The 25,066-nt window shown below is 39.4% G+C and overlaps 1 protein-coding gene and 1 pseudogene across 2 annotated transcripts; both read right to left on the bottom strand.

The window, feature by feature from the left end:
- Nucleotides 1–2,285: 2,285 nt before the first annotated feature.
- LOC149013716 (zinc finger A20 and AN1 domain-containing stress-associated protein 4 pseudogene) lies at nt 2,286–4,155 on the bottom strand (annotated as a pseudogene). The gene is made up of 2 exons (XR_016174103.1): nt 3,982–4,155; nt 2,286–3,474 (listed from the first exon to the last, which is right to left on the bottom strand). The product of XR_016174103.1 is annotated as a zinc finger A20 and AN1 domain-containing stress-associated protein 4 pseudogene (transcript).
- A 5,078-nt stretch (nt 4,156–9,233) lies between these two features.
- LOC149013715 (YCF49-like protein) lies at nt 9,234–24,112 on the bottom strand. The gene is made up of 6 exons (XM_089158015.1): nt 24,012–24,112; nt 22,668–23,016; nt 22,468–22,546; nt 19,748–19,816; nt 16,444–16,560; nt 9,234–11,486 (listed from the first exon to the last, which is right to left on the bottom strand). Exons 2-6 carry the CDS (start codon nt 23,012–23,014, stop codon nt 11,379–11,381), a joined length of 720 nt encoding a protein of 239 aa, XP_089014141.1. The 5' UTR covers nt 23,015–23,016; nt 24,012–24,112; the 3' UTR covers nt 9,234–11,378.
- Nucleotides 24,113–25,066: the final 954 nt, after the last annotated feature.

Genomic DNA, 25,066 nt, shown 5'->3' with positions numbered 1-25,066 from the left:
GTGAGAATACCCATGCCTCATTATTTAAAAGGTCATTGGAAAAAAATATGTTAGAAAACTTTCCATTATAATAGAATATTGGTCCCAAAGTTTGGGCCGAGACTTGAATGATGTGCAGTACCTACTGCCTTTCGGTCTTGACAGTTCATCTCGCAGGTGGTTGAAAGCTCAGCACTGAAGTTGAGATGCAACGTTTGATTCTGATAGATTGTTGTTCTACATCAGCAAATGAAACCTTACATCTTCTTTTGGAGGGAATATCAAAATGGACCAACCAGTACAATAGTTACATCCCTTTTTACTTTCTAGGCAAATGTGTGGCCACCTTTTGTGTACCATTTAAAGTTTTCTGGTGAGTGGTGATTTCATACAGTAGTTACTCATGGGACTACTTTCTTAGGCGTCTGTTCCACCATCCTCCATGGTACTTCACCCAATATGTCTTTCATTCATAAAGCTTCATTAGAGCTAGTGAATACAGATTGTCATGAAAAAGATGAAAAAGACCGGACAACATAATCAAAAAGTGTTAAGAGATACAACTTGGGCTGACCCCAAACTATAGGAATCTTCAACCACTATTTTGCAGATAAAAATTGTCAGATTGCAAATCCACCCAGGTACACGAATTTTAATTTGCTGCAGCAGTTGCCAACGTTCAAGATTTCGTCACGCATGCAAAATTGAATCGGATGGTTGTGGGAGAACCTGGCGGGAAGATATATGTATATATTAAATTTTAATTTTATTAAAAATTTTTAAATTTACAAAGTAAAATCCCTCCTGAGTCTACCTGACTTGATTCCCCAATTTTCAAACCCTAAGTGCTCCTCCACTTCACCTCCACATAACCTTGCTTAGGATTTATCATCCATTGCTTCAACTCTCGGAAGTAACTTTCTCAATACAATTTCTCTCTTATCTACAACATCTTCTGTTCCTAGTTCTGAGTATTCCTTGTTTCAACTCAGATCCTCGAGGTTTCATCAATTTCAGGCTCAACAATGTCATCTGTAACATTTGACACTTTTGGAGTCTCTCCATGTCTTCGATCTTTGAGGAAAGCGAAGAAGCCACCCTGATCGACGATAATGGATTTGTCGATTTCTGATCAAAGAAGATTTTGAATCCCATGATTAAGATTGTTATTGACGATTTATATGGTTATCCAGAATAGCAAGTATGTCCGAGGTAACATCGACGAAGCTTCATATTAGACTGCTAAATTCCTTTTTATGTTCCGGCAACGGTGGTTGTCGTTGCTCTATCGAACATGTTCGCCGGCAGCTCTTTTCCTAATCCATCGACGACGTGAATGGTAAATGTGTCCATTCTTATTAGACTCTGGGACTTCACTTTGTAAATCTAAAAACTTTTAAACCATTGAATGTAAAATTAAAATTTGACATATATATCCCGCAAGTTCTCCCACAACCTTCAGATACAATTATGCATATGTGGCGAAATCCTGACCGCCAGCCACAAATTAAAATCCCCCAGTACCTGAAAATATTTATAGTGGGCTGGATTAGGGCCTAGATTTTCCTTTGCATGACCCCTGAGTCCATGGGAGCTGACTGCTGAGGGAGGGAAGGGGAAACATCACAGTACAAGTTGCAGAACTAGGAAGAAGATAATCAAAAAAAAAAAAAAAAGGCATGTAAGAAGCCCCACACACAGAAGAGAGGCAAAAAGCATGTGAAGTCTGATGCAGACATGATGCCATACTGCATATGAGGTTACAAGCTGCAGCATGGCACTTCCACCTCTGCTAAATTCCCATTTCAGCTTCCTTTGCTTTCATCCAAGCTAGATCTTGATGCTGCTTGTGTTATTTAATTTGCATCTGGAATCCAAGGATCCAACTCCATGCAACAATTTGATTGTTCGTCAAGATACAGCCACAACACTGTATTTAAACCTTGATTTACAGTATCCAGCATGGGGTGAACATTTTGAAGTTTCAGTTTGCTGAATCTGATCGTAATAGCTTTGGTTAGTTGTGGTTTGTGACTTGTAAATTAATCAAACCCAGAATTTATGATTAAAAGGAGACCCAGTGTTACTTAAACTAGCCACTGAGGAAGTCACACTCCTCCACTTGAGAAACTTCTCAGGCACATAGCCCTTTTGATGATCAATCAAGTGAATCTCAAAATTGATAATTCAACAACCAACCTTTTTCTTTAATGTATATTGTTTGGTAAGCAACCCCATTAACAAGCTTGATTCACCATAAAAATCCATCAAACAAGGATCTGAAATCTATAATTTATGTCCAACTGCCAATCAAAAGGTTTTACTTTTCCACTTTCCTGCATTCATTTCTGTGCAAGTCTAGTCACAAATAAAAAACAAAAGATAAAGAAAAATACAAAAGTCTGGTACTGCTACTAATTATTAGTTATCCATTAATCATTCCTCATTATTGTGATAATCATTTCAACCAAACACCTGTTTCAATTGCCTAACTTTTCTTTTTCTTTTTCTTTTTCTTCTTTGGTGCAGATTATTATTATCATTGCTTAAAGTCAAGAAAAGATAGAATCTCAGCAGGAGATGATAATGAAATAGAATAAAATATAAGAAAGAAAGCATGGTCTCAACTGCAAATAACTCCATTATGTAATCCACTTTACCCACTCAAACAGCCTGGAAGGAATTCTCTCTGTTGCAGCTGAGCTGCCTATTCTCTGTTACCAATTTTCCATCCCAATTCCCCTTGTTCCCTTGCAAACAGAAAGAAACTCTCTAAGTCCCAAGTCCTAATTCCCAATTCCCAACTCCCAAACACAGCACAGCCAACTCAACTTTCTTTCATAGAACATGAAACAACCAAAGGAAATAACAGAACATGAAACTTAACAAGACAACACCTAGCAGATGAGTCACAAGGGATGTTTCAGAACCTTTGAACCTTGTCAGCCTTCACTAATGGATTGGCCTTGGCAATGGATTGTCGACCCATAGACTTAAAATCAAAAGTACATGCATGCATCTCTGGGTACCGATGCTCCGAGCAAAAAAGGTTTCCACATCTGCAATTGAAACCCAGAATCCCAACTCGCTTCTTACAGCTCAGGCACCTCTTTTTCACCCCTGATTCAACCCCAACAACACCGGTTGGAGTGGAATTTAAAGCAGAAGATGATGGAATTGGTGATGTAGATGGAGGAGCCAAAGTGGAAGAAGAATCAACCGACAAGGAAGGGACAGATAATAGTTGTTGTTGTTGTATCTGCTGCGTTGATGTGTTCGATTTTGTTGGGCTGAGCGACCTCTCCACGGCAACCTTGGCAGAAGCTGCTTGCTGCTCTTTGATGCAGATGTCCCCGTAGCACTTGGAGCAGAGATTCAAGGTCGCTGGCGTACCAAAGAAACCACACCCATTTGCGCAAGGTCGGTGACTCTCAGGAGCTTGGCATCCCGTCTCTCGATCCCAGCTCTCTTCAGAACCCATCTTCGTCTCGCACACTTCAATCGAAAAAAGAAAAAAGAGGGAAATTATCTTCGGAAATGAATCATCAGCAAGATCAACGCAAAAAACAACAGTGTCTTTGAATCCCTCACGCAAAAAGACCTCTCAACCCTAATCCCCTATACAAAATATACAATTCGAGAAATAGTAATCGGTATATCTGTAAGGGCGCTCTCGTCAAACTAAAAACAGTTCGAGAAATAGATCAAAGAAAATTCGAGAATAATAGATGTCAAGATTATTTTTTTCTTCTCTGATTGTTCTCACTTATCCCAAGGGCGCATGTTCACAGAACTATACAGAATATTAATATATACAAGTTATCAAACCACCATACAAGACATAAACCGACGATCGACCATTAAAATACAAGACAAGGTGATGAAACAGAAACAAGAAAAAGAGACAAAAAAGCTTCTCAAGGATAATAGATCTATTCGATTTCTACCAAAAACCCTCGACCAGATGAAGCAGAAACATACATGATCGATCAGGTTCCTTACCTCTTGCGTTCAATAATCCAAGATCTCGTTCTTCAGGATCGTCGGATCTCTCTCGCTGCAACACGAAACAGCTACGGAGATCAAAATCGAAGACGAAGAGAAGAAGGGGAAGGAAAGGGCTATTGAAACCGAGAAGACGCCCCTGTTTCCGCTTTATCGCTTCTTTGTTTATTCTATTCTATTCTATTCTATTCTTTCCTTTTTCTTTCTTTTATTAATTTAATTTTAAAAAATTAATTCAACAAAAGAGGCCACTGATTGCATTGAAGTTTTAACTACAAGAAATGTTGAGCACCCTATGACGTTGCACTGAGTCTGTCAGATATGAATCTCATAGCAGTTCTGGTGATTGATTGTCGTTCTGATTCTAATCCGATGGTGAAAATTAGAAAACTAATGTGAGAGAGAGGTTGTACTGGATCATAATTCCAAAATCTTTGGAAATGACGGAAAAAGGCCAAGTTTCTCACCTTTCATACCACGCTTGTTTCCAAGGCAAGCCACAACCCGTTAAAAACGGTCAAACATTTTCCGTTCCACTACGGGCTTGTGGGCCCGAATGTGACCGGTAACAGAAGACAGAGCAGGAAACACGTCAGCCGCGACTGCCAGTTGGCAGTTGTTTACGGTTCGTTTGTCTGTTTCTGCAATTTGGGGCCGTTTACCTGGGCCCCTCGCTGTCGTCATCGTCCGTCATATATGTCAGACGCGAGTCGCCGCACTCGGTCACTGCTGACGTGTAGATAACTGCAACTTGACGGAGTAGCTGTGTTAGCAGGAAAAATAAAAGTCGTGAGCCGTGACGAGGAAGTTACATGACTTTCATCGCCCGTTTCGGCAACTTGTCGCTTGACTCGTCAGTGCCTAGGTCTGGAAGTACTTGGGCTGAGAATGTACAACAAAATTTACAGTAAAAACTCAAACACCTAGTTGTAAAAATTTATTTTCTCTTTTCACTGATGCATCTTTGAGCAAATTATATATAGATCCCTAACTTTGCCGTCAATTACATTTATTGCCCCTTAAAAAAAGTAAAAATCTAAATTTCAGTTTTCCATTGTTAGAATGAAAATATTTGACCGTTAGTCTTATGGGTCAATTGGCTAAAATGCCCCTCAATTAGTGAAATTACTAAAATACTCTCACTCACATAAATGACCCAAATTTTATTCATGCGCTCATCTTCTTCCTATACATTGCCGAAAACCCCATCATTGTCGGCAACCACCTCCCCTTGCCAGAAATCACTCACCACCAGTTCAAATCCCTAAAACAAAATGAATTGATCAAAACCCATACCCAAATGAAGAAAGACACTAGCTTTGTTTGCCTCTCTCTACAAGATTGTGGTTGGGGTCCACCATACTTCTCAGTCAATTCCTTCAATGACATTGCCGTTCATCCTTATGGTGATGATACCTTCCCTCACTAGGAGATTGATCTCATGAAGGTTGTAAGCAAAGTTTCGATCCAACGTCTGCCTGGTGGATTAGGTTTGTAGTTCCCTCTTATTGTATGTTTTCTAGATGTCCTCAAGAACCGTCTCAAAGCTTTTCAATTGGTATTCAATTATGCAGTCCATTCTCAGAGCCGTGAGTTGCATTATTAAGGAATTTATCTAGTTAAATGCAACTAGGATCGATTTGTCATTGAAGATAGTGTTTAGTTTGGGTCATCGTACCATTCCGGTTTGGAAGCTGGATCGAAATCGAAACTTCTTATGACAATGACCTATTTTTGCAAGGGAAGCTATGAGGATGAGATATTGTTTTGGCACTTATTGCCAAGAAGCTTAATCTTAATACGGTGGTCGATATTGAACAAGAAAGGAAGCTTGATTTGGTTGTAGACATCAGTTTGAAACTGCTAGTGCCCCCTACTATCAGTGTAAGAACCAAACTTCACACAAAGCATTTTGGCCATTTTGGTTTGACTTCTAAAGGAAGAGAGAGAGAGAGAGAGAGAGAGAGAGAGAGAGAGGGAGAGAGAGGAAAGTTTGGTCTTAGAACGATTCAAATGTTACAAGTATTGACAAAGCTTGATCAAGCAAGAATGCTTGGTTGTCTTCAACTGCTGAATTTTCACACTGGATCTCAAATTCCTTCAACGTCCTTGCTAGCCGACAGTGGTGAGTGAGTTTCAACAAGGGTAGGTGGGGGTAGTTGTGGCCGGCGGTGATAGGGTTTCCGGTGAGGTATAGGAAGAAAATGGGAAGAGAGAATCCCTTCACCCACATATGGAGATGACTAGTACTCTTTAAAATCCAAAGTTGATTCTTAAAAATAAGAATTTAATGATATAATTAGCATTCAATATGATTTCTATAAATGAGGGCAATGTCATCTTTTTGACATCTTAATTTTAATAAATGACAAAATACACATTACATATTCAATGTTAATAACGACTTAACACCATCATAAGTGAGAGGGGCAATATAAATATAAATTTCATAAAAAACGAGATTTGATTAGTAACAAAACTAAAGTATAGAGGGCAATACTAATTATCCATAATACAACATTTGGAGTCAAAATTGGAAGCGCATCAATTTCCTTTAAACAATTATTATTATTTTTTAATCCATAAATTATTATTATTATTATTATTATTATTATTATGTTTTCAACAAGGGTTTCCTTCCACCTTCATCACTATTCAATAATATGTATTGGAAGTTCAAAAGGGGAAAGTATCAGTATTCACTATTTCAACAAACCCTTGTTGAAAACATGAGAAGAAAGGATTACAATGTAACAAGAACTTCTCCTTGATAAGCCCTTGCTTACTGGGAAAAGGGTTGAAACTCGAAACACACGTTTTCTGTAATATATTTTGATCTAAAACAGAGTGTGTTTGATCCGTAAAAGGAAACTGAGATGTAGAAATCGTGTTTTCCCTTTCCCAAGTCTCTAACTCATGGTGGTTTTTCATAAATATAAAGATTGAATTACCTTCATCCATAAAAAAGTCCCTTGCTTATCTATATCCAATATTCACTAATATAATAACCATAATTACCAGAACAGAAAAACAGAGTCCAGGAAAGAAAAGATCCCATCTGATCATATTCTTCTTCAAGCTTCAGCATGAAAGTTGATCATATCGTGAATGGTGGCTTTTGGAGGCAAAATCATGAGTATGAGAGAACTTCTTGTGAAGCTCAACTATCAAGGTCTGGTTCTCTTGGTGAAGGAGAAGCGCTTTCTCCCTCAGCTTCTCATTCTCTTGTATGATAATCCGGTTCTCCAAATACAGCTTCAAGTTCTTCATCGCTATTTCTATGCCAACTGTCTCTGCTGCTTCTTCTGACCTCCTCCTGTTTTTAATGTAAAACATCATAAGTAAACAGAATGAATGAGACCCAGCAATCAAAATATATGAACAGAATGAAGGAGACCCAGAAATCAAAATATAGAAACAGAATGAAGAAGACCCAGAAATCACTATGTACAAGAGTTGGGAGGCAAGGAAGAACCTGGTTAAGCGATGGACGCGAACTTTGCATCGCTTGGTTAGCCGTCTGCAAGCAGAAGAATTGTGGGGAGTTGTAGATTGGCACATTCTGAATTTCCTTCCTAAAGATAAGGAGATATGGAAGAACAGGTGAAGAAGAAAGTATATTGGACTGGGAAGATGATGTAGAAATTAGAAAGTGCAGGTGAACATATAAATAATAGATGAGTAGAGGTGAGGCAATGAGGGGCTTTAGGACTATGGAGTCACAAGGGGGAGAGGAGGGATAATATGATGTTTGAATCCATTTCATGGGTGCAGTGTTTGTATACGGAAGGAGCCTTGGCTTGCAATGATGGCATATGAGGTATCATCATTACTTACTTACACCTCCAGCTTCCCCTCCTTCGGCCCCGGCCCCTTCTCATTTCCTTATCTCCATTCATGACCCATCCTCTCTCTCTCTCTCTCTCTCTCTCTCTCTCTCTCTCTCTCTCTCTCTCTCTCTCTGTGTTTGTGTTTGTGTGTCTGTCTCTCTCTCTCTCTCTCTGTGTCACAGACTCACAGTGGACCTATTGTTATACTAGTGCTGAAGAAGACAAGCTGAGAATGAGGGCAATACGTACCTCAGTTTGAAGTTTTACCCTGGAAACTTCTCACCATCTCAATTTTGGAGTTCCCATGGGAAAGTTGGAAAGGAGTTACCTACAGAAATTTGCTTAATTAAGCTATGCATTACTTGTTTGGTACAGCTTTTGGAGTTGGAGAAAGTCCGTAAACTTTTCATGGATTTCGCTTTCTCAAAAAGTTCTGAGTTAAGGAGTACTGCGTTATGAAAACCTTTCTAAGATTTAACAGCAGGATTGTAGGAGTGAAATGAAGGTTTCCTGTTTCAGCAACAGTGACTGGAGCTTGAAATTGGGAAGACCCATTGACCACTGTAACTTTTGGCATGTAATTTCTTATGGTTGGGTAGTTCTTCATTTCATATCCATGCTTGAGTCATTGGTTGATCTGATTCTCACAGTACCAATCCAACTCGATTTGAGAAAAGGGTTGTGATGAAGTAAAAATCTCCCATCTGGTTTAGATTAACCCAGTTTCAACCACAACCTGCAGTAAATTTGACCCAACTCCTCACATCCTAAGAGTCCAGCACATCAAACATATATGCATAATCAAAGTAAATAAAGAATCAATTAGGTAATTTTGAGAGATGCATCGTCATATATCAAGGATTCTATTGTATTAACTAATAGATTTTTGTGCAATCTACCTACTATATGCACTTTAGAGTATCATATTGTATCGTGAGATATTTTAAACGACATTTATTACTGACTACTGAAATTATAACTTCATGGTAATTTAAACTTCAGAATCCAACAGGGATCAAAAGAGAATGTGGTTGGATTTCTTCTTTGCCCCCTTCCTTCATGTAATCGAGTAGGGGAAGCTATACTCATTTATGTGGAAAGCGAGTGTGAGAACCCCCTCAATTAGACATTTTTGGCTTCTATCTCCTGCTCTGCTCTTATCTGAATTCTCAGAATTCTCATCATCATCATCTTCTCCTTTCCTCCAGTATTAGTCCCACACCTTACACTGCCTCAAACCCTCCTATCTCTCTTTCCTGCCCTTCAATTAAAAGGATGGTGGTGGAGATAACCACGATGATGGTTTTGTGACTTTTGTCCCTCTCCTTCACTATGAAACAACTTGGGTCAGCTACTCCACCCCTCCAGGGGCCCACCTTTTCGAATCTAGATTTTTGGCATTCTGCGTGTAAATTTTTTCTAGCCAAACCACATTAGAATTGCCCAAAATGATCCAGATCCTAATTTCAGTCAATCTGGATCAAACCAATCACATACAGAAACTAAGTTACAGGTTTTTTATGCCAAATTCCACCAGTTCCTATTCCAATCCAATTAGGGGCTACTACCATCTGATCAGTCCTCAACACAGAAGATTTCAACTTAGGTTGGTCCTTTATCTTGAAACTGGCATGGGCCAAGGTCGGTTGCATCAGTGATCCCCTATACACCATCAATTAAATTGAAAGAGAAGATTTAGAATGGACACAGGGCAACAATGGTCCTGTGGCTTTTCTCTCTCAAATAAGTGTCAGATTCAATATAAGTGCTCTTCCATTTGTGGGGTATCTAATGGGAACGGTGGGTTGTTCACTTCTATTCTTACTTCAGCTTCTTCACCTTTTTATCCAATCTCTCATAATACTAAGTTGGAACACAGGGATCTAGAGTCAAATACTACTTTATGGTGGCTATACTATTGATTCTAGCTTGCTCTATTCCCTTTTTTATCTATCTTTAGATGATTTGAGCAGAAGACAACGACCTTGGTACATCCTTATCTAAGGGATCTGTAAACTACCCACCTCCAAAATCATGGTCTTTTTGAACATGGAAAGCCATTTGCCAAGAGAAGACTAGGACCACTCAGCATTCATCACTCTCTCCAATCCATGCCCAGTTTTCTTCTCTTCAATTCTCCCAATCGCCTTCGCCTCTTAGCTACTTGATGAAGGTATGAATAAACTTGCTAGTCAAACCAGAAATGAATAATCCTAAACCAAACCTTCTCTAGCACTGGCAAGTGCCCTGGGTTGTTGCACACCTTTAACGTAGCTCACATGCAGGAATCATGATGATGATGCTGATGAAGACAATTCATACACCATCATCCATATGGTCCACATCCTCTCCCTCTCTGGCACCCAAACTGGACCCCATGTATCTCCTCAGCAATCGATTGCTCTGTAGATTAGTTCATAGTCATCATCAGAATCACTAATTTTTAGGCAAGGCCATATTAAAACTTTGCAGAAGAAACTTCTATTGGATTGAGCTTTGAATCAGAGTTAAACAAGATTAGCCCAACTACCATACAGATGGTGATCATTCAATTTAAAGTGAAAGCAGGTAGGTGTAAATGGAATCATCATCTGTAGAAGCAGTATATGTTAGATGGTTGCACTCATTGGGGTCCTAAAAGAATTCAACCTGACAAATCATAGGCACCTTCAAGAAGACAGCAGATTAGGGTATTTGATTCCATCCAAATTCCAACAGGATTTTGTCTTTATACAAAAATCTGGCCTGTTGTGGAGATGATAGTGTTACTACTTTTCTTATGCACCATAATTAAGGTCAAATTAGTACCCATGCCTGGATTACCCATTTACATGTTTAGCTTGAATTGAGGACTCAGTACTTCATCATGCTATGTATTGATAAAGATCTGTCCATGGAATTTGTCAAAGTTCTCAGACAGCCCCAACCTAAAAGACAGAAATGGGATTCACATCTAAAATCCGTTAAAATGAAGCAGAAATTCTAAAGACATTGCTGATCACATGATGATTAGCCTTGAAGATGCATAATATTACAACCAGTGGGTTAGGCTATGTTGAGAAAAATCCTTGTCCTGCCATAGAATTTCTCAGTTTACAACAGAACAACAGCCTGTAACATGCTGTCATTGACAATCCACCTCCAATCCAACTTCAGATTGAACAATAATTTCCTTGAGCTCTAAGCATTCTGTAAGTGTTTCACTATCAACATTATCAAGCCACACCACGAACAGGGCTCCACAGAAATTTTTTTCCTTTCCGCCACCGAAATAATTTAAACAGGAAATTTCTCTTTCAAGCAGTACCCTCCAAAACATTCAACTCCCTTATGATTAGCATTGTCTCATCACTACTAAGAAAACTTCAACTTAGGCTCCACTTTTTTGTACTTTCTGCAAGCATGAAACTGTTGCTACAATAATATTTCCATAGCTATAAGAGTCAAGACCAATAGTTCACCTATAGAGTAGACAACCCCCAAAAAAATCACCTCCACAGCGACCAAGGGCTAAATAGTTGAAGATTTGACCATACAATAGAGCAAAATCCATGATAATACATACTACTGAGTCCCTGACCCTCCTTGACAGGACTTGTATATACGATAAGCGGCAATGCACATTGTGAAGTTACCAACAACAGTAAGTGTTGCCTGCAGGGCCACCAATACCTGGAATTAATGGAGCATTACCAAATCAGTTCATGGACAATCCATCTAATACTGGAAGCATTTCAAAAAATTCAAAAATCGTCAGAAAATTGGAAGAAAATACAAGTTACTCATATAACAGACAAAACATCTTCAATCCACCTTTTTAATTGAGTATCCAAGAAAAAGTATAATACAGATATGTATATATCTAAAATATATCTTACAATAACTTAAAGGGAAGTTCTTACATATCTAAAATATATCTTACAAGAACTTAAAGGAAAGTTCTATAGGACCGTTGTCTGCCCTGGTATGATATCTGGTATGATATATGAAATGTTAGGTAGTTAATAGCAAAGCTATGTGTTGAAGAGCTGAGGATGTTAAGATGAATGTGCAGCAAACTATGAAGAATAAAGGGAGGAATGGAACAGTTTGAGCTGATGTGGTGGTTCGTCCATGCACAAGGGAGGCCTTGAGATGCCCTAGTAAGTAGGCATAAATTGACCATAGATAAGTTTTTGCTATTTTGCTTTGAAAGGATTTATATATCTGACCCCATTAATTAATTGAAATAAAGCTGAGATTGATGTTTTTGTATAGATATGGGAATACATGCATTCTATCATATTCCTCCAGCTGCATCTTTTAAATTGTACATGTCACTTAAATGAAGGATGGAACCTGGCTGGACAGCACAGTTGCTCCATTGCAGCCTAGTGTTCATGAGTTTGAGTCTGGAAATTGCCTCTCCATGAGCAGGGGGTAAGGCTGTGTAGATTCTGACCCTTCCAAACCCTGCAGTTGCAAGAGCCTTGTGTATTGGGTACACCTGGGAGATGCTTTCAGTTATCTATATGCTTGAATTGTTTTTAGCCATCTGTGCACAGACATAGTGTTGGCGTAACGCATCCACCATGAAACAAAGCCTCAATTAAAAGAACAGCTAGATGAGAAAATTGCAATGATTAAAGGATAACCGGGACGCAGTCCCTCATATACAAGCTAGCTACCACTGGCTTCACATTAAAGTCCACTTCAAAATGAAAAAGAGACAGAAGCCACCTACGTGGTATTTGATCTTATGGTGACCTGACATGTTGCCGGATAATCAATATGCTTATAATTCCCTCAATGTAATGTCTAGAGTTTTAATTATTCTAAAATACATCTTTACCACTGTTATTTATTCAATTTATTAGAATTTGAACACAAAGGGCTTACTCCAATGAAAGTCCTATTTCACATGGCCCCTGCAGGGTTGATTGGAATCAGTGCTAACCTTGTGCTATTTTGCACCAAATGAGGGCCGACAAAATATAGAGTTTTTTGCAGGGCGCCCATTTAAGTGGGCCTATAATTCTTGACTGCCCACTTGCATTTTTTGTAGAATTGCAAGTTACCCAAGGTTAACTTTTCCGTTAGTTTGAAACTAAATGACCATTTTTCCCATAATGTGTTGGTAAATATAACTTTTGTCTTTTATATCTAAGGATTTTAAGTTTCTAAATTTACAAAAAGAAGCCCTTGAATCCTACTCGATTCATTAACAGGACCTGGATTGTAGATCTGAGTTTCTTCTCTGAGTTTTCTTGTTTAAAACTTCAGCTCTGGATTTCTTCTTCATGTTCTTCATTCGCATCCTATCTAATCATTGTTCATCCATGAATCCTTCAAATCTTCCCCTTCCTTCGCTTGTTTGATCGCTGATCCTCCTCCTTCAGAGAGCTTCTCCTTCTAATTGTATGTAGCTTCATGCTCGGATTGAGTGAATGATGATGCTTTCTAGGATTGGTCGTTCCCTTTCATGGTCGGCACATTTGAGCTCTGAGCAGGTACTATTCTTTTCATATTAAACATAATTCGTAGCTTTTAGTATGTTCCAATTATTTATCTTGTTTTGTAGAAATACAATATTTGGCAGAATGGCTTATTGATCAATGATCTCAAGCCCTCTATTTATAATTAAGTGGAAAGTATACTATTACAAGGAATAGAATTTTACATGAATACAAACTCTAATTTAACTCCTATACAAACTCTTATTAGACTCCTAATAGAATCCAACACTCCCCCTCAAGTTGAGGCATAGATATTACTCATGCCCAACTTGCCTACAATAGGAAGGAAATCTCTTTCTTTCAAACCCTTAGTGAAAACATCTGCTACTTGGTCTCCAGATCTTACAAAAGGCATGCAGATAAGCCATTGTTCCAACTTTCCTTTGACAAAGAACCTGTCAATTTCAATGTGCTTAGTTCAATCATGTTGCACTAGATTATTAGCAATACTAATAGCAGCATTGTTGTCACAATATAACATCATAGGGTTTGGAACTTGGACTCCAATATCTTGCAGCAAGCCTTTCAACCATAGTAGCTCACAAACTCCACGAACCATAGCTCTATATTCAGCTTCAGTACTAGATAAAGCTACCACATTCTGTTTCTTACTTCTCCAAGTAACTAGATTACCTCCAATAAAGGTACAGTAACCTGAAATTGACTTCCTATCTGGAGATCCAACCCAATCTGCATCAGTGTATGCTTCTACTTTTAGATTATCACTGAGTGACAAAAGTATTCCTTTTTCAGGAGTTCCCTTTAAATACTGTAGTATTCTGATAACAGCCTTCATATGAGCTAAATATGGATCATGCATTAATTGACTCACTATACTTACAGCATCAGCGATATCTGGCCTGGTGTGGGACAAGTAAATAAGCTACCCTACCAGCCTTTGGTATCTTCCTTTGTCCACTGGTTCTCCCTCTTTTTCTTTAAATTTAGCTCCAGCTTCAATAGGGGTATCAACTGCTTTACACCCAACATTCCCACTTCTGATAATAAATCTAGGACATACTTTCTTTGGGATAGAAATGTACCTTTATTTGATTGAGCCACCTCAATTCCTAAGAAATACTGTAACTTCCCTAGATCTTTAATTTCAAACTCTCTGCCAAGAAAGTCCTTCAACTTTTGAATTTCTTCACCATCATTCCCTGTAATGACAATATCGTCTACATAGACAATGAGAAGTGTGATGTTAGTACTTGACTTCTTGACAAATAGTGTATGATCAACATTGCTTTGCTTGTACCCAATAGAAGTCATTGCCTTCAGGAGGCGTCCAAACCAGCATCTAGGAGACTGCTTTAACCCATAGAGAGACCTCTTCAATCGACAAACTTCCCCTGCAGTATTGTCATCGGAGAAACCATGTGGGATTTCCATATAAACCTCTTCTGCTAACTCCCCATGTAAGAAGGCATTCTTTACGTCTACTTGGTGCAAGTTCCAGTCTTTGTTCACAGCTACAGACAACAGAACTCTGACAGTGTTTAATTTCGCAACAGGGGCAAAGGTCTCCTGATAATCAATCCCATAGGTCTGGGTTAACCCCTTTGCAACTAGTCTAGCTTTCAACTTGTTGACTGATCCATCCATATTTTGTTTAACCACAAATACCCATTTGTAGCCCACTGGTTTTTTTCCTCGAGGAAGTGTAACCAGCTCCCAAGTGTCATTTTTCTTCATTGCCTACATTTCCTCTACCATAGAGGCCTTCCATCTCTTATCAGCATAGGCTTCCTGCCAACTTTTAGGAACAGATACAGATGACAGAGAGGATATAAAAGCACGGTAGGAGTCAAACAAAGAGTTATAAGAAACATATTTAGCTATGGGATGTTGAGTACAAGATCTAACCCCTTTTCTAACAGCAATAGGAAGATCAGAAGAAGATACCTCATTAGAATCTGATTCTGGAGCAAGAGACTGAAGTGGTAATGTATCACATTTCTCCACCTGCTATAGCCAGTTGTATTTCTTCCTCTAATAAGTCGGTACCTCCTTATTCTGGTCAATTTGGTTTTGAAAGACCCCAACAGTGTGTCTCACAGGAGTGGTCTCCCCCTGGCTAGGTTCTTCACATGGTTCAGAAATTGAAGGGGGAAGATTAGAGTCCTCAGGTATACTTGCTGAAGTCTCCCCCTGGGTCGGAAACTCTTCTGAGACTCTTAAGTTGTGTTGTCGTGTGATAGGAAGATCTAGAGTCGGAAAGAACACCTCTCCTCTAGGACTCTCCCCCTAGAGAGGTGTATAGTAAGGGCAAAACTCATGAAAAATTACATCCATGGATACAATGGTTTTCCTGGATGGAGGATGATAACATTTGTACCCTTTTTGAGTAGCAGAATACCCAAAAAATATGCAGAGTAGGCCACAGGGAGCCAGCTCACTCTGGTGGGCTGTGATTTTGACATAACACACACATCCAAAAACCTTTGGGGGAATAACAAAAGAAGAGGCTCCCTGAAGAATCTCATTAGGACATTTAAAACCAAGTATCCTACTGGGCATCCTATTCATAAGGTAAGAAGCAGTGAGTATAGCATCACTTCAGTATTGGTCAGGTACATTCATAGTAATCATAATGGAACGGGCTATCTCTAAGAGATGCTGATTCTACCTTTCGGCAACCCCATTTTGGGCGGCTGTATCAACGCAACTGGTTTGATGTATTATGCCAGAATCAGAGAGATATCTTTGAAATTCACCATCAATATACTCTGTGCCACTGTCACTGCGAAGAATCTTCACAGTGGCATTGAACTGAGTTTTAATCATATTATGAAAATCACGAAAACATCGAAAAACCTCATTTTTTTGTTTTAAAAGATAAATCCATGTAGAACGAGAGTGACAATCAATAAAAGTAACAAAGTACCTATGGCCAGTAATAGGCACACGTCGACAGGAACCCCACACATCAGTATGAATTAACATAAAAGGAACAGGTTTCCTATTATGAAGGGAAGGTAAATAGGTAGAACGAGTCTGCTTCACAAAAATGCAAGCTTCACAAAAAAATTATCCTCATTACAAGAAGAAACCAAATCAGGAAATATTTTCTTAAGAGTTCCTAAAGGGGGATGACCTAGCCTACGGTGCCACTGATGAAGGTTTGATATTACCGAATGGACCGGATTAGAAGATGTAGTCAAAGCAGAAGTAGATCCTCCAATCGGCTCGAGCAAATAAAGTCCATTGTCTAGTTTACCACGTCCAATCTCCTTCTCTGTGACCAGATCCTGGAAGACAGTAAGATGAGAAAATGTCACTTTACAATTCAAGTCATGTGTAAGACTACTGATAGGGAGCAAGTTAGTAGAGAAAGAGGAAACATGTAAAACTTTAGACAAAGAAAGTGATGGAGAATGCTGAATGGTCCCTTTTCCAGCAATGGAAGAATAGGAGCCATCAGCAATGCGAACTTTATCCTTTCCAGAAGTTGGAGAATATTGAAAGAAAGAGGTGGATAAACCTGTCATATAATCTGTGGCTCCTGTATCAATGATCCAAGGAGTAGAAATCGAAGAAGCTTGAAAGCCTGTAAAAGTTTTACCTGAAGTAGCAAGGTAGGAGTTGGTATGGGTAGTAGAGGAAGCAGTGTTCGAAGCTGTACCGGCGGTAGAAGACTGCATAATACGTCGCAGAGTAGTGAACTCCTCTTGTGAAAAACCAACGTCTGCAGAAGGTGTGGTGGAAACTGTCTCAAAGAGATTAGCCTTTGGTTTTCCCTTTCTTTGTGCTCGTTTTTGCTCAAAATCAGCAGGCTTCCCATGCAGTTTCCAACAATTTGCCTTGGTATGATATGGTTTGTGACAGTGCTCACACTTGACAATCTCCTTAGCAGGATCAAATTTAGTATGAACAGACTGTAAGACTGATTTCTCCATAATAGGAGTATGAAGCATGGCTAATCGACGACTTTCCTCACACTGAACAAGAGCCTAAGATTGTTCTAGTGTAGGAAAGGGAGAACGACTTAAGACTTGCACTCTGATTTGATCGTACTCCACATTCAAACATGCTAAGAAGTCATATACCCGAATCTTATCAATGTGCTTCTTATAAGTAGTCACATCATCTAGGTTAGTGGGATGATAATCCCCATAATGATCCAACTCCTACCAAAGAGAGCGCAACTCAGCATAATAGTGGGCCACAGTCAGTTCCTTTTGGGTAGTCTCATGAAGCTTCTTTCATAACTCATAAACCTGTGCATCATTCCCCAACTGTCCACAGGTTTCAGTAGTAGCCTTCCAGATTTGGGCTGCAGTATCAAGTAATAGGTAACCCCGAGCAATATTTGGATGCATGGAATTCAAAAGGAATGACATAATAAGGGAGTCATTTGATATCCATTTATCCTGTAAAACACCTGCGGTAGTGGGTTTGATAGTGGTGCCCGTAATGTATCCAACTAGTCATCTTCCAGCAATAGTCAGGTAAGCAGAGCGAGACCAGATCAAATAATTTGTTCCATCAAATCTCACGGAAAGAGAATGAAAAATGGGGTAATGTTCGGAGCCAGTGGGAGCAGTAGTACCATCAGTGGTTGCCATGTTGACAGAATTGTCTGCAGTTCTTCAGTCTTCACCCCTTCAAAGTAACTGAAATGTCGCAGAATGCAACAACCAAACCACCTAAAAAAAAAAGAATAAATACCCCTCTCTTTTTTTTCTTTTCTTTTCAGTAATGACAAATATGTCCTTGAAAAATCTGAATTTGCAAATAAATCTAAGAACTTATACAAATTTACATATAAGTCCTTGTAATGCAAATTTACCAAAATAACCCTCAAACATCTATTTTATTTGGGCTAATCGAATTACCTCAGATGAAGAATCGATCCTCAATCGCAGGCTTAAGAAGAACACCCCCTAATCGAAGAACCTCAATAGCAGAACCCTGATCGAAGAACCTCAATCGCAGGTTTCAGATGAAGAACCAGGCTTCAGAATCGCAGGCTTCAGATGAAGAATCAGAGAGAAAAAAAGTTGCAGGAGCAGCGGTAGTAGCAGGAGTTGAAGATGAAGCTGTTGCAGTTGCAGAAGCAGCAGAAGTTGCTGATTTCTTCTTCTCTTCTTCTTTCCTCTGTTTTCTGTTCTTATTTGTTGAATCGAGATGGAACTGAATCGTCGTCTTCTTCTTTCTTTTATTTTTTCATTTCAGTTTGGCGACCAAGACGGTCTTGAAAAACTGCAGCATGAGAGGGCGAAGATTGGCGATGGGTTTGAAAAAAATCGAAGAAGAAGGTAGGTCGCTTCCCAAATCGAACGATAGGTTACGAGAATTTCGTGATAGTTGCAGAAAATTCTGCGATCGTTGCGAGAAAAATTCTGCGCAGAAAATTCTGCAACAATTGGAGAAAATCTGCGATGGGTTTTGCAGAAAAAAAATCCTAATCGAGGCTGGATTTCGATGGATTTCGACACTCTGGATTTCGAAGCTGCCAGAAAGAAAGGGCGATGGATTTCTTTTTTCTTTTTCTCTCACTTCCCTAATCGTATTTAGGCTCTGATGCCATGTAGAAATACAATGTTTGGCAGAATGGCTTATCGATCAATGATCTCAAGCCCTCTATTTATAATTAAATGGAAAGTATACTATTACAAGGAATAGAATTTTACATGAATACAAACTCTAATTTAACTCCTATACAAACTCTTATTAGACTCCTAATAGAATCCAACATGTTTTGATCTGATTGAAACAAATTGATGTGATTTCTGTCTTAAAGGATTTTTGGGTGTTTATGCTGGAAGAACAGCTGTTTTAGATGAAGCGCTTCTGCAACTACTGCATGGACATGCCTCTGTTGGGGCCAAGGATGTCAGGTTAGGACTGCATAGAGGATATCTTACTTTTGTAGGAGCAAAGAAGGAACTGAGGACACACTAGTTGGGTTTGGATTCCACTATAGCGAACCCTAGTGGGGCCGAGGATGTTAGGTTAGGACTGCATAAAGGATATCTGACTTTCATAGGAGTGAATAAGGAACTGAGGACGCACTTATCAGGTTTGGATTCCACTTTAGTGAACCGTAGTGGGGCTGAAGATGTTAGGTTAGGACTGCATTGAGGATATCTGACTTTTGTAGAAGCGAAGAAGGACCTGAGGACACACTTGTTGGGTTTGGATTCCACTGTCGGGTTTGGATTCCACTTTAGCAAAAATTATATTTACCAGCACATATATGGGCAAAATGGTCATTTTAGTTTCAAACTAACAGAAAAGTTAACAGTGGGTAACTAGCAATTTTACATAAAGTGCAAAGTGGACACTGTGCAATTTAGCCCACTTAAGTGGGTAGTCAGGAATTATGGGCCCACTTCAGTGGGCACCAGTAAAAAAAACTCTAAAATATCCAAACACTGATGCATGTGAATTTCAAAAGATTTCCATGCAAAGAAAAAAGATAAAGCTGGTTACCTCAAGGGACTCGGAGTTATAAAAGAAATGCCATGTGCATGCACAAAATGCTCCACCAAGCAGGGGTACCTGTGCCATACGAAATTACAATAGGGTAGAATCTCAAAAAGAAAGATCGAACATTTAAAGCATCTTCCTCAGTTCACTTTTACTAAGAATATTTGAAAATTAGTACAGTGGCTCTCAGATATGATCTTGGTCTTGTGGAAGTAAATTTTAGTCGACAGTGATCAAAATATCTAAGTTGAAACTCAGGGTTAACCCTGTCTCATTCCAGGAAGCCCCAGAGTTGAAACTTAGTGTCGAAACCTTGAAACAAGATTCAACATTTCTTGGTTTCGGGCCTAAACGACTGGGTCTCAAACTGCAATCTTGATCCTTGAATAATGACAAGTCATAATTTTACTTACTTGCTCCTCCCCCTCTTGGAATTGATATAAAGTGAAGAGAGAGACCTATCCCAGGCCTCATTCTTTTACCATGTGGCAACTCAACTGGCAGCCAATTATGTGAACCCACATTTCATAACAGTCTCTAGTTCTTATCCCAACTAAATAGTGTTGGAAACTTGAATCCTTGTTCTCCAATAAATTCTATCCGAAGTCACACCTCGTATGAGGCTTAGGCTAAGTATGTCTTTCCTCACAATTTCCCCTATGGTTATTTAGGCCTGCCATGGCTCTTTTAGATCCCTCATTCCAAATCAAGCAACTTCTCCATACTCGGGAACCTGAAGACCTCATTTGAACATCAATTTGAGCTACTCCAACTCCAGCTCTATATGGTCAATCTAGGTTGAATACATGTGATCATCCTACCCAAACAATAGGTCCAGATGTAAACGGGAGAAATATCTAGCAACCCCAAATTTAGATTAACATCACATGAACTTAGTAAAATGTTTAACAATGAGGTCACCATAGATCAGCCCACATGTGGATCGCAAACCTCCACTCCATGAAAAGTGACTACTTTGATCAGTTCACAAATTTGCAAGAAATTTTGGAACAAGAAACAAGAAATCATAGAAGGGAAGGAGACAAGGTAGTTTTTCTCCAACTCGTGTCTCCCACCATCAGCCTCGCACCAAATTTTGGTCTCTCAGCAATGGCATCTACCATACTCTCTCAGAGATCAAAGCACAATACTATGTGGTTTTTCTTCTTTCTTCTTTTCCTTAATCTCATAAATCAAATCATGTTCTAGGTTGTAGCTCCCATAAACTTACATATATGACTCAAAAACAAACTCATACACTAAATTGGAAAGGCTCAACCCAATCCTTAACAAATAAGGTAATATAAACAAACTAGAAAATTAAAATAATGAAAGAAAAACTAACTCGAATATGGACTCTAACTAAAATATTGAGGATAACCCCCTTTGTAACGTTAAACCCATATTCCCGCCATAACATTAAAGATTCATGGGATCAAAGGCCTAATACCTATTAACCTTATCCAGCTTACATGACTCATCTGCATCAAAGGTCCTTTGTCTGGTTATTCAAATCCTCAATTCATCACTTATTTTCTGTCTAGCAATTGATGGGCATGTCCAATCTTTGAGGCATGTAACATGTGACGAGTGGTTGACCAGGGTATGCGTTGAGGAGTCAGATATAATTGACCCGCAAAACTTAGGCTATGAGAGGAATCCCGAAAAAACTGCAGGAGCATGGATACTCAGCTGAATTTAGTCAAATCATGGTGAAGGTGCCCATGGTGCGGTAACAAATCTACTTTTCTTAATTGTGGTCAAACACCTTCTGTCAAAGGTGCATTTTTGGATACCCAAATCCATAACCATGATGTGTTGGTGGCATGTGCCAAGTAAGGTACTTCAGCAGCATGTGAAGTGTCCAAGTAATAGAGCTCAAGAGAGAAATGGAGGTCATATCGATGCTTATCAGATCTGTTGGAAAGAAATAATAGACTTTGATTAGTGACTACAAGACAAAAATAAAGACCGAAGCAGTTGTTGCACATATTAAGACCAAATCAGCTATCAGTTTGACTTCAACATGGACATAGATCATGAGTACAATTTATACAAGCAGCAATTTTCTTTTCCACAAATTTAGAGGGACGCTTTAAATCTTGAATGGTTTAAAGTGTAAAAGAAAAGTTTGAAGGACAGTTGCACAATCAGCTATGATGTATAAGGTAGAATATCGGTAGTTAAGAAGTTCATAAAGCAAAACCATATGTAGCAAAGATGAGTATGTTAAGATGAAAGTTGATGAAGTGAGGAAAAACCACATTATAGCTGATTTGGGAGCTGCCCTGATACTAGATAAGCTGCATAAGTCATTCATGGGGCATGGCCCTGTTCAACGGAGGCCTTGGAATGAAACAGCATGAAGGAATTGTCCGATTCAAATTGAAGGTTGTAAAAGAACTAGGAGCACGAGAGAAGTTGTGAGGAAAGACCGCAGAGTTAAGCCTTGCCTTTTACGTATGACCTCAAATAGAGCTGTTTGAAGGGTAAGATCCATACAGCTGACCCCATTTAGTTGCAATATTGCTGATTTATTGTCATTGTTGTGCACCTCTTTTTTTTTTTTTCTTTTTCTTTGTCTTTCCAGTCATCCCCATTTTGCTGGGATTAACATTATTTTGCTAAAGTATTTAACAACGCTTGAAGTTTCAGAGGATAACAAACCGAGAAAATCTATCAAAACAAAGGGTAGAGATGCAGGTCGTCAATGACTAGCTTACCATACCCCAAGAAAGCCCTTTCCAAGATTCATTACCAGATTTTTCTCCATATTGCCACACCAGAGCCATTGCAGAAATCCTGATTAACAAGGAAATAAGATAGCTTTCAGAACAAAAGGGAAAGAATCAATTAAATACAGACGGCTGCAAAAGAACAAAGCGGTTTTAACCATAGATGTTGAGGGGAAGATAGTCCACACCATTCGACGACGCTGGATACATGAACAGCCCAGGTAGGTAGAGAGAGAGCATTTTCAGGTTCGCTTAGTTGCAAAGTAGTACCCCATAAAGGAAATTCAGAAGCAGAAGCAGAAGGAGCTCCATCAAGTGTTTGGGCAAAAACAACCCCGACAAGAGCTGCTAAGGCACTTTGGTTCCGCAAAACATTGCCGACGACAGTTTTTAAAATCTTTCCATTTCTACAAGTGTTCAACAACTGTGGAAGGCAAGCAGAACTTTGTTGGGTTGACGAGCTAACAGTTCGTATGGGTTGGTAAGAGGCCGAGGCGAACAGCTTGGGAGAGAGTAACAATGCCGCTGAGGCCATGGCTGCAAAACCAAAATCTCGCAGAGTTAAAAGTGGGGGCTTGGGATAGAATTAGAAGAGACGACCAAACAAAGGTTGAGCCAAGGCAATGGAGTTGGTTTACTCGAAAAACAAGAAAATTTCCAATTTGATGAATCTTTACCAATACGAACCGTCATTGAGCCGGATGATGGGTTGTATCAGACCGGTCCGGACCAGGCCAATTTTATCAGGCCGAACAGATTTTTTAATGAGACCCTTCTTGCCCTTTCTTAAGAAGAAATGAACTATGGGAATTCGTATGCTGAAAGTGAAAGTGTTCCATGTAGAAGCAATAAGACCAAGGAGGTCTTCAGTTTAAACTTTTGTCTCTCCACACCTTTCCCCCCCCCTCCCCCCAACTCTTATAATTTTATCCATTCAAGATTTATTGCTCTATTGTGGGAGCAGTTTAACCATACCATTGTGAAGACATGTACGTAGTCAAATCACAATTGATCAAGGAGAACGGACTAACAAGCCATAGCACCCAAACACCCTCTGAGTCTTAATCACCTCGTCATCGGGGGATCAGAGGTGGGACCCACACCCGTGTTGTGTCGTTGAGAAGTGTCAGGAGAGCACGTTGTTTTCCCCTGAAGGGAAGGTGATCCAGACTCAACAGCTCTATCACCCTCCATGTACTCAAATCGCATCTGGCTCCTCGGTGCTATAGCAAAGGGCATTCAGCATACATTGGACGACCCTGCTGGCCTGGACATGCAGCCCAACACAAGGGAATTGCATGGGCAGCAATGCAATCTGATGTGTGCCTAACGCCCCACTGTGGAACAGCACAGAGAAGCCTAATCTCTGCTTAATCTGAATTTTCTCGAAGGACAAGTATAAGGAGAGCCATCAACCAACAGGGGTGGTTAACGTCTTAAGAGGTTGAAGTAACCATGACAAAAGTGTCTTGTCTTTGAATGCTAAGTTACATGATCAAACGGCAGTCATGATCATGAATAATTGTCCACACCTTTTTCATTTCTCGCAATTTGAAACCATGCTTCTTTTACAAGACAGTGTTGGACTGCAAGTAAACCTGAGAACAATATCTGAGAAGTTATTGGCAGTCCATTAACTTAATGTGCCTTGGATCTGCATATGAAAACAGCAAAACGAGAGAATATTGTCTGCTACATGGCAGTCTTTTTCTTTCTGGTCCACAGCATAAGGAGAGAGAATCCCATGAGAGACAAGACCACAACCTGCAAATTCAAAGTATATCAGCATCCTACCCAATGCTGACCATAATTCTGAATTTTATAACATTTTAATCAATAGAAAACCTTACTACCATGCAGATTCTGTAGTGATTGAATGAAATCGGTGGTTTGTCCAAGGAACAAAAGTTCAATTAAACATCGGTGAAAAAAGATAGTACAACAAGCCAAAGTAGAGAAGTCCACATCTGGAAGCATAGACTACTCAATTCTACCAGAGAGAACCACTTGATCCAGGTTAAGGGTATGTTCTAATTCAACTAAATAGACAAATTAGGAAGCCCCCAAAAAAAAAATTCAGAAGATGAAAGAGGGAAAAGCACCTGACTGACCTCATGAATTGTTTCTGAGGGTTGATCAGCTTCAAAGGGATCCAAAGCCTTCTCCGGTAGACATCTTCCCACAGAAGATCTGGCGCTCTTAGCTGCTGTACAGGGAGATACCTACTATTAGAGCGAAATCAATCATGAATTGGAAGGAAAGTGGAAAGCATGGAAAGGGAAGCTTATGCAGAGGAGTCAAACAGGAAGAAGCAGGGTATGGTAGAGAATTGGAAGCTGCAAACAAGATAAATGCATAATGGGCATTGAAAGATGGAAATTGAATTGAGAAGAGAAGTAAAAATGACAAAAAACACCTGATGCTGATGATGGGCATTGAAAGATGGAAATTGAAGTGAGAAGAGAAGTAAGGAAAACAAATAACACCTGATGCTGATGATGGACTGTTAGAGCATTTTCGCAGGAAATGAAGGACCAGGAACCGATCTTTTGGTCTCCAATCTTCTGGGAGTCTGCTCAAAGTAGTT

This window comes from Hakea prostrata, chromosome 6, assembly GCF_041222555.1.
Source record: "Hakea prostrata isolate BN-2017 chromosome 6, UWA_Hpros_2, whole genome shotgun sequence".
NCBI classification, from domain to species: domain Eukaryota; kingdom Viridiplantae; phylum Streptophyta; class Magnoliopsida; order Proteales; family Proteaceae; genus Hakea; species Hakea prostrata.
Note: the sequence above shows the minus strand (reverse complement) of the source record. Positions and strands in the feature narration are given on the sequence as shown.

Bases quoted from the DNA above. Each gene is read 5' to 3' on its own strand.
- LOC149013715 (XM_089158015.1), bottom strand. From the start codon at position 23,014: ATGGCCTCAGCGGCATTGTTACTCTCTCCCAAGCTGTTCGCCTCGGCC. The intron at 19,817-22,467 runs GTAAGCTAGTCA...CGTATGGCACAG, and splicing joins AAGGGCTTTCTTGGGGTATG to GTACCCCTGCTTGGTGGAGC. The intron at 11,487-16,443 runs GTAATATCAAAC...CATTAATTCCAG, and splicing joins CTTCTAATCCGGTCCATTCG to GTATTGGTGGCCCTGCAGGC.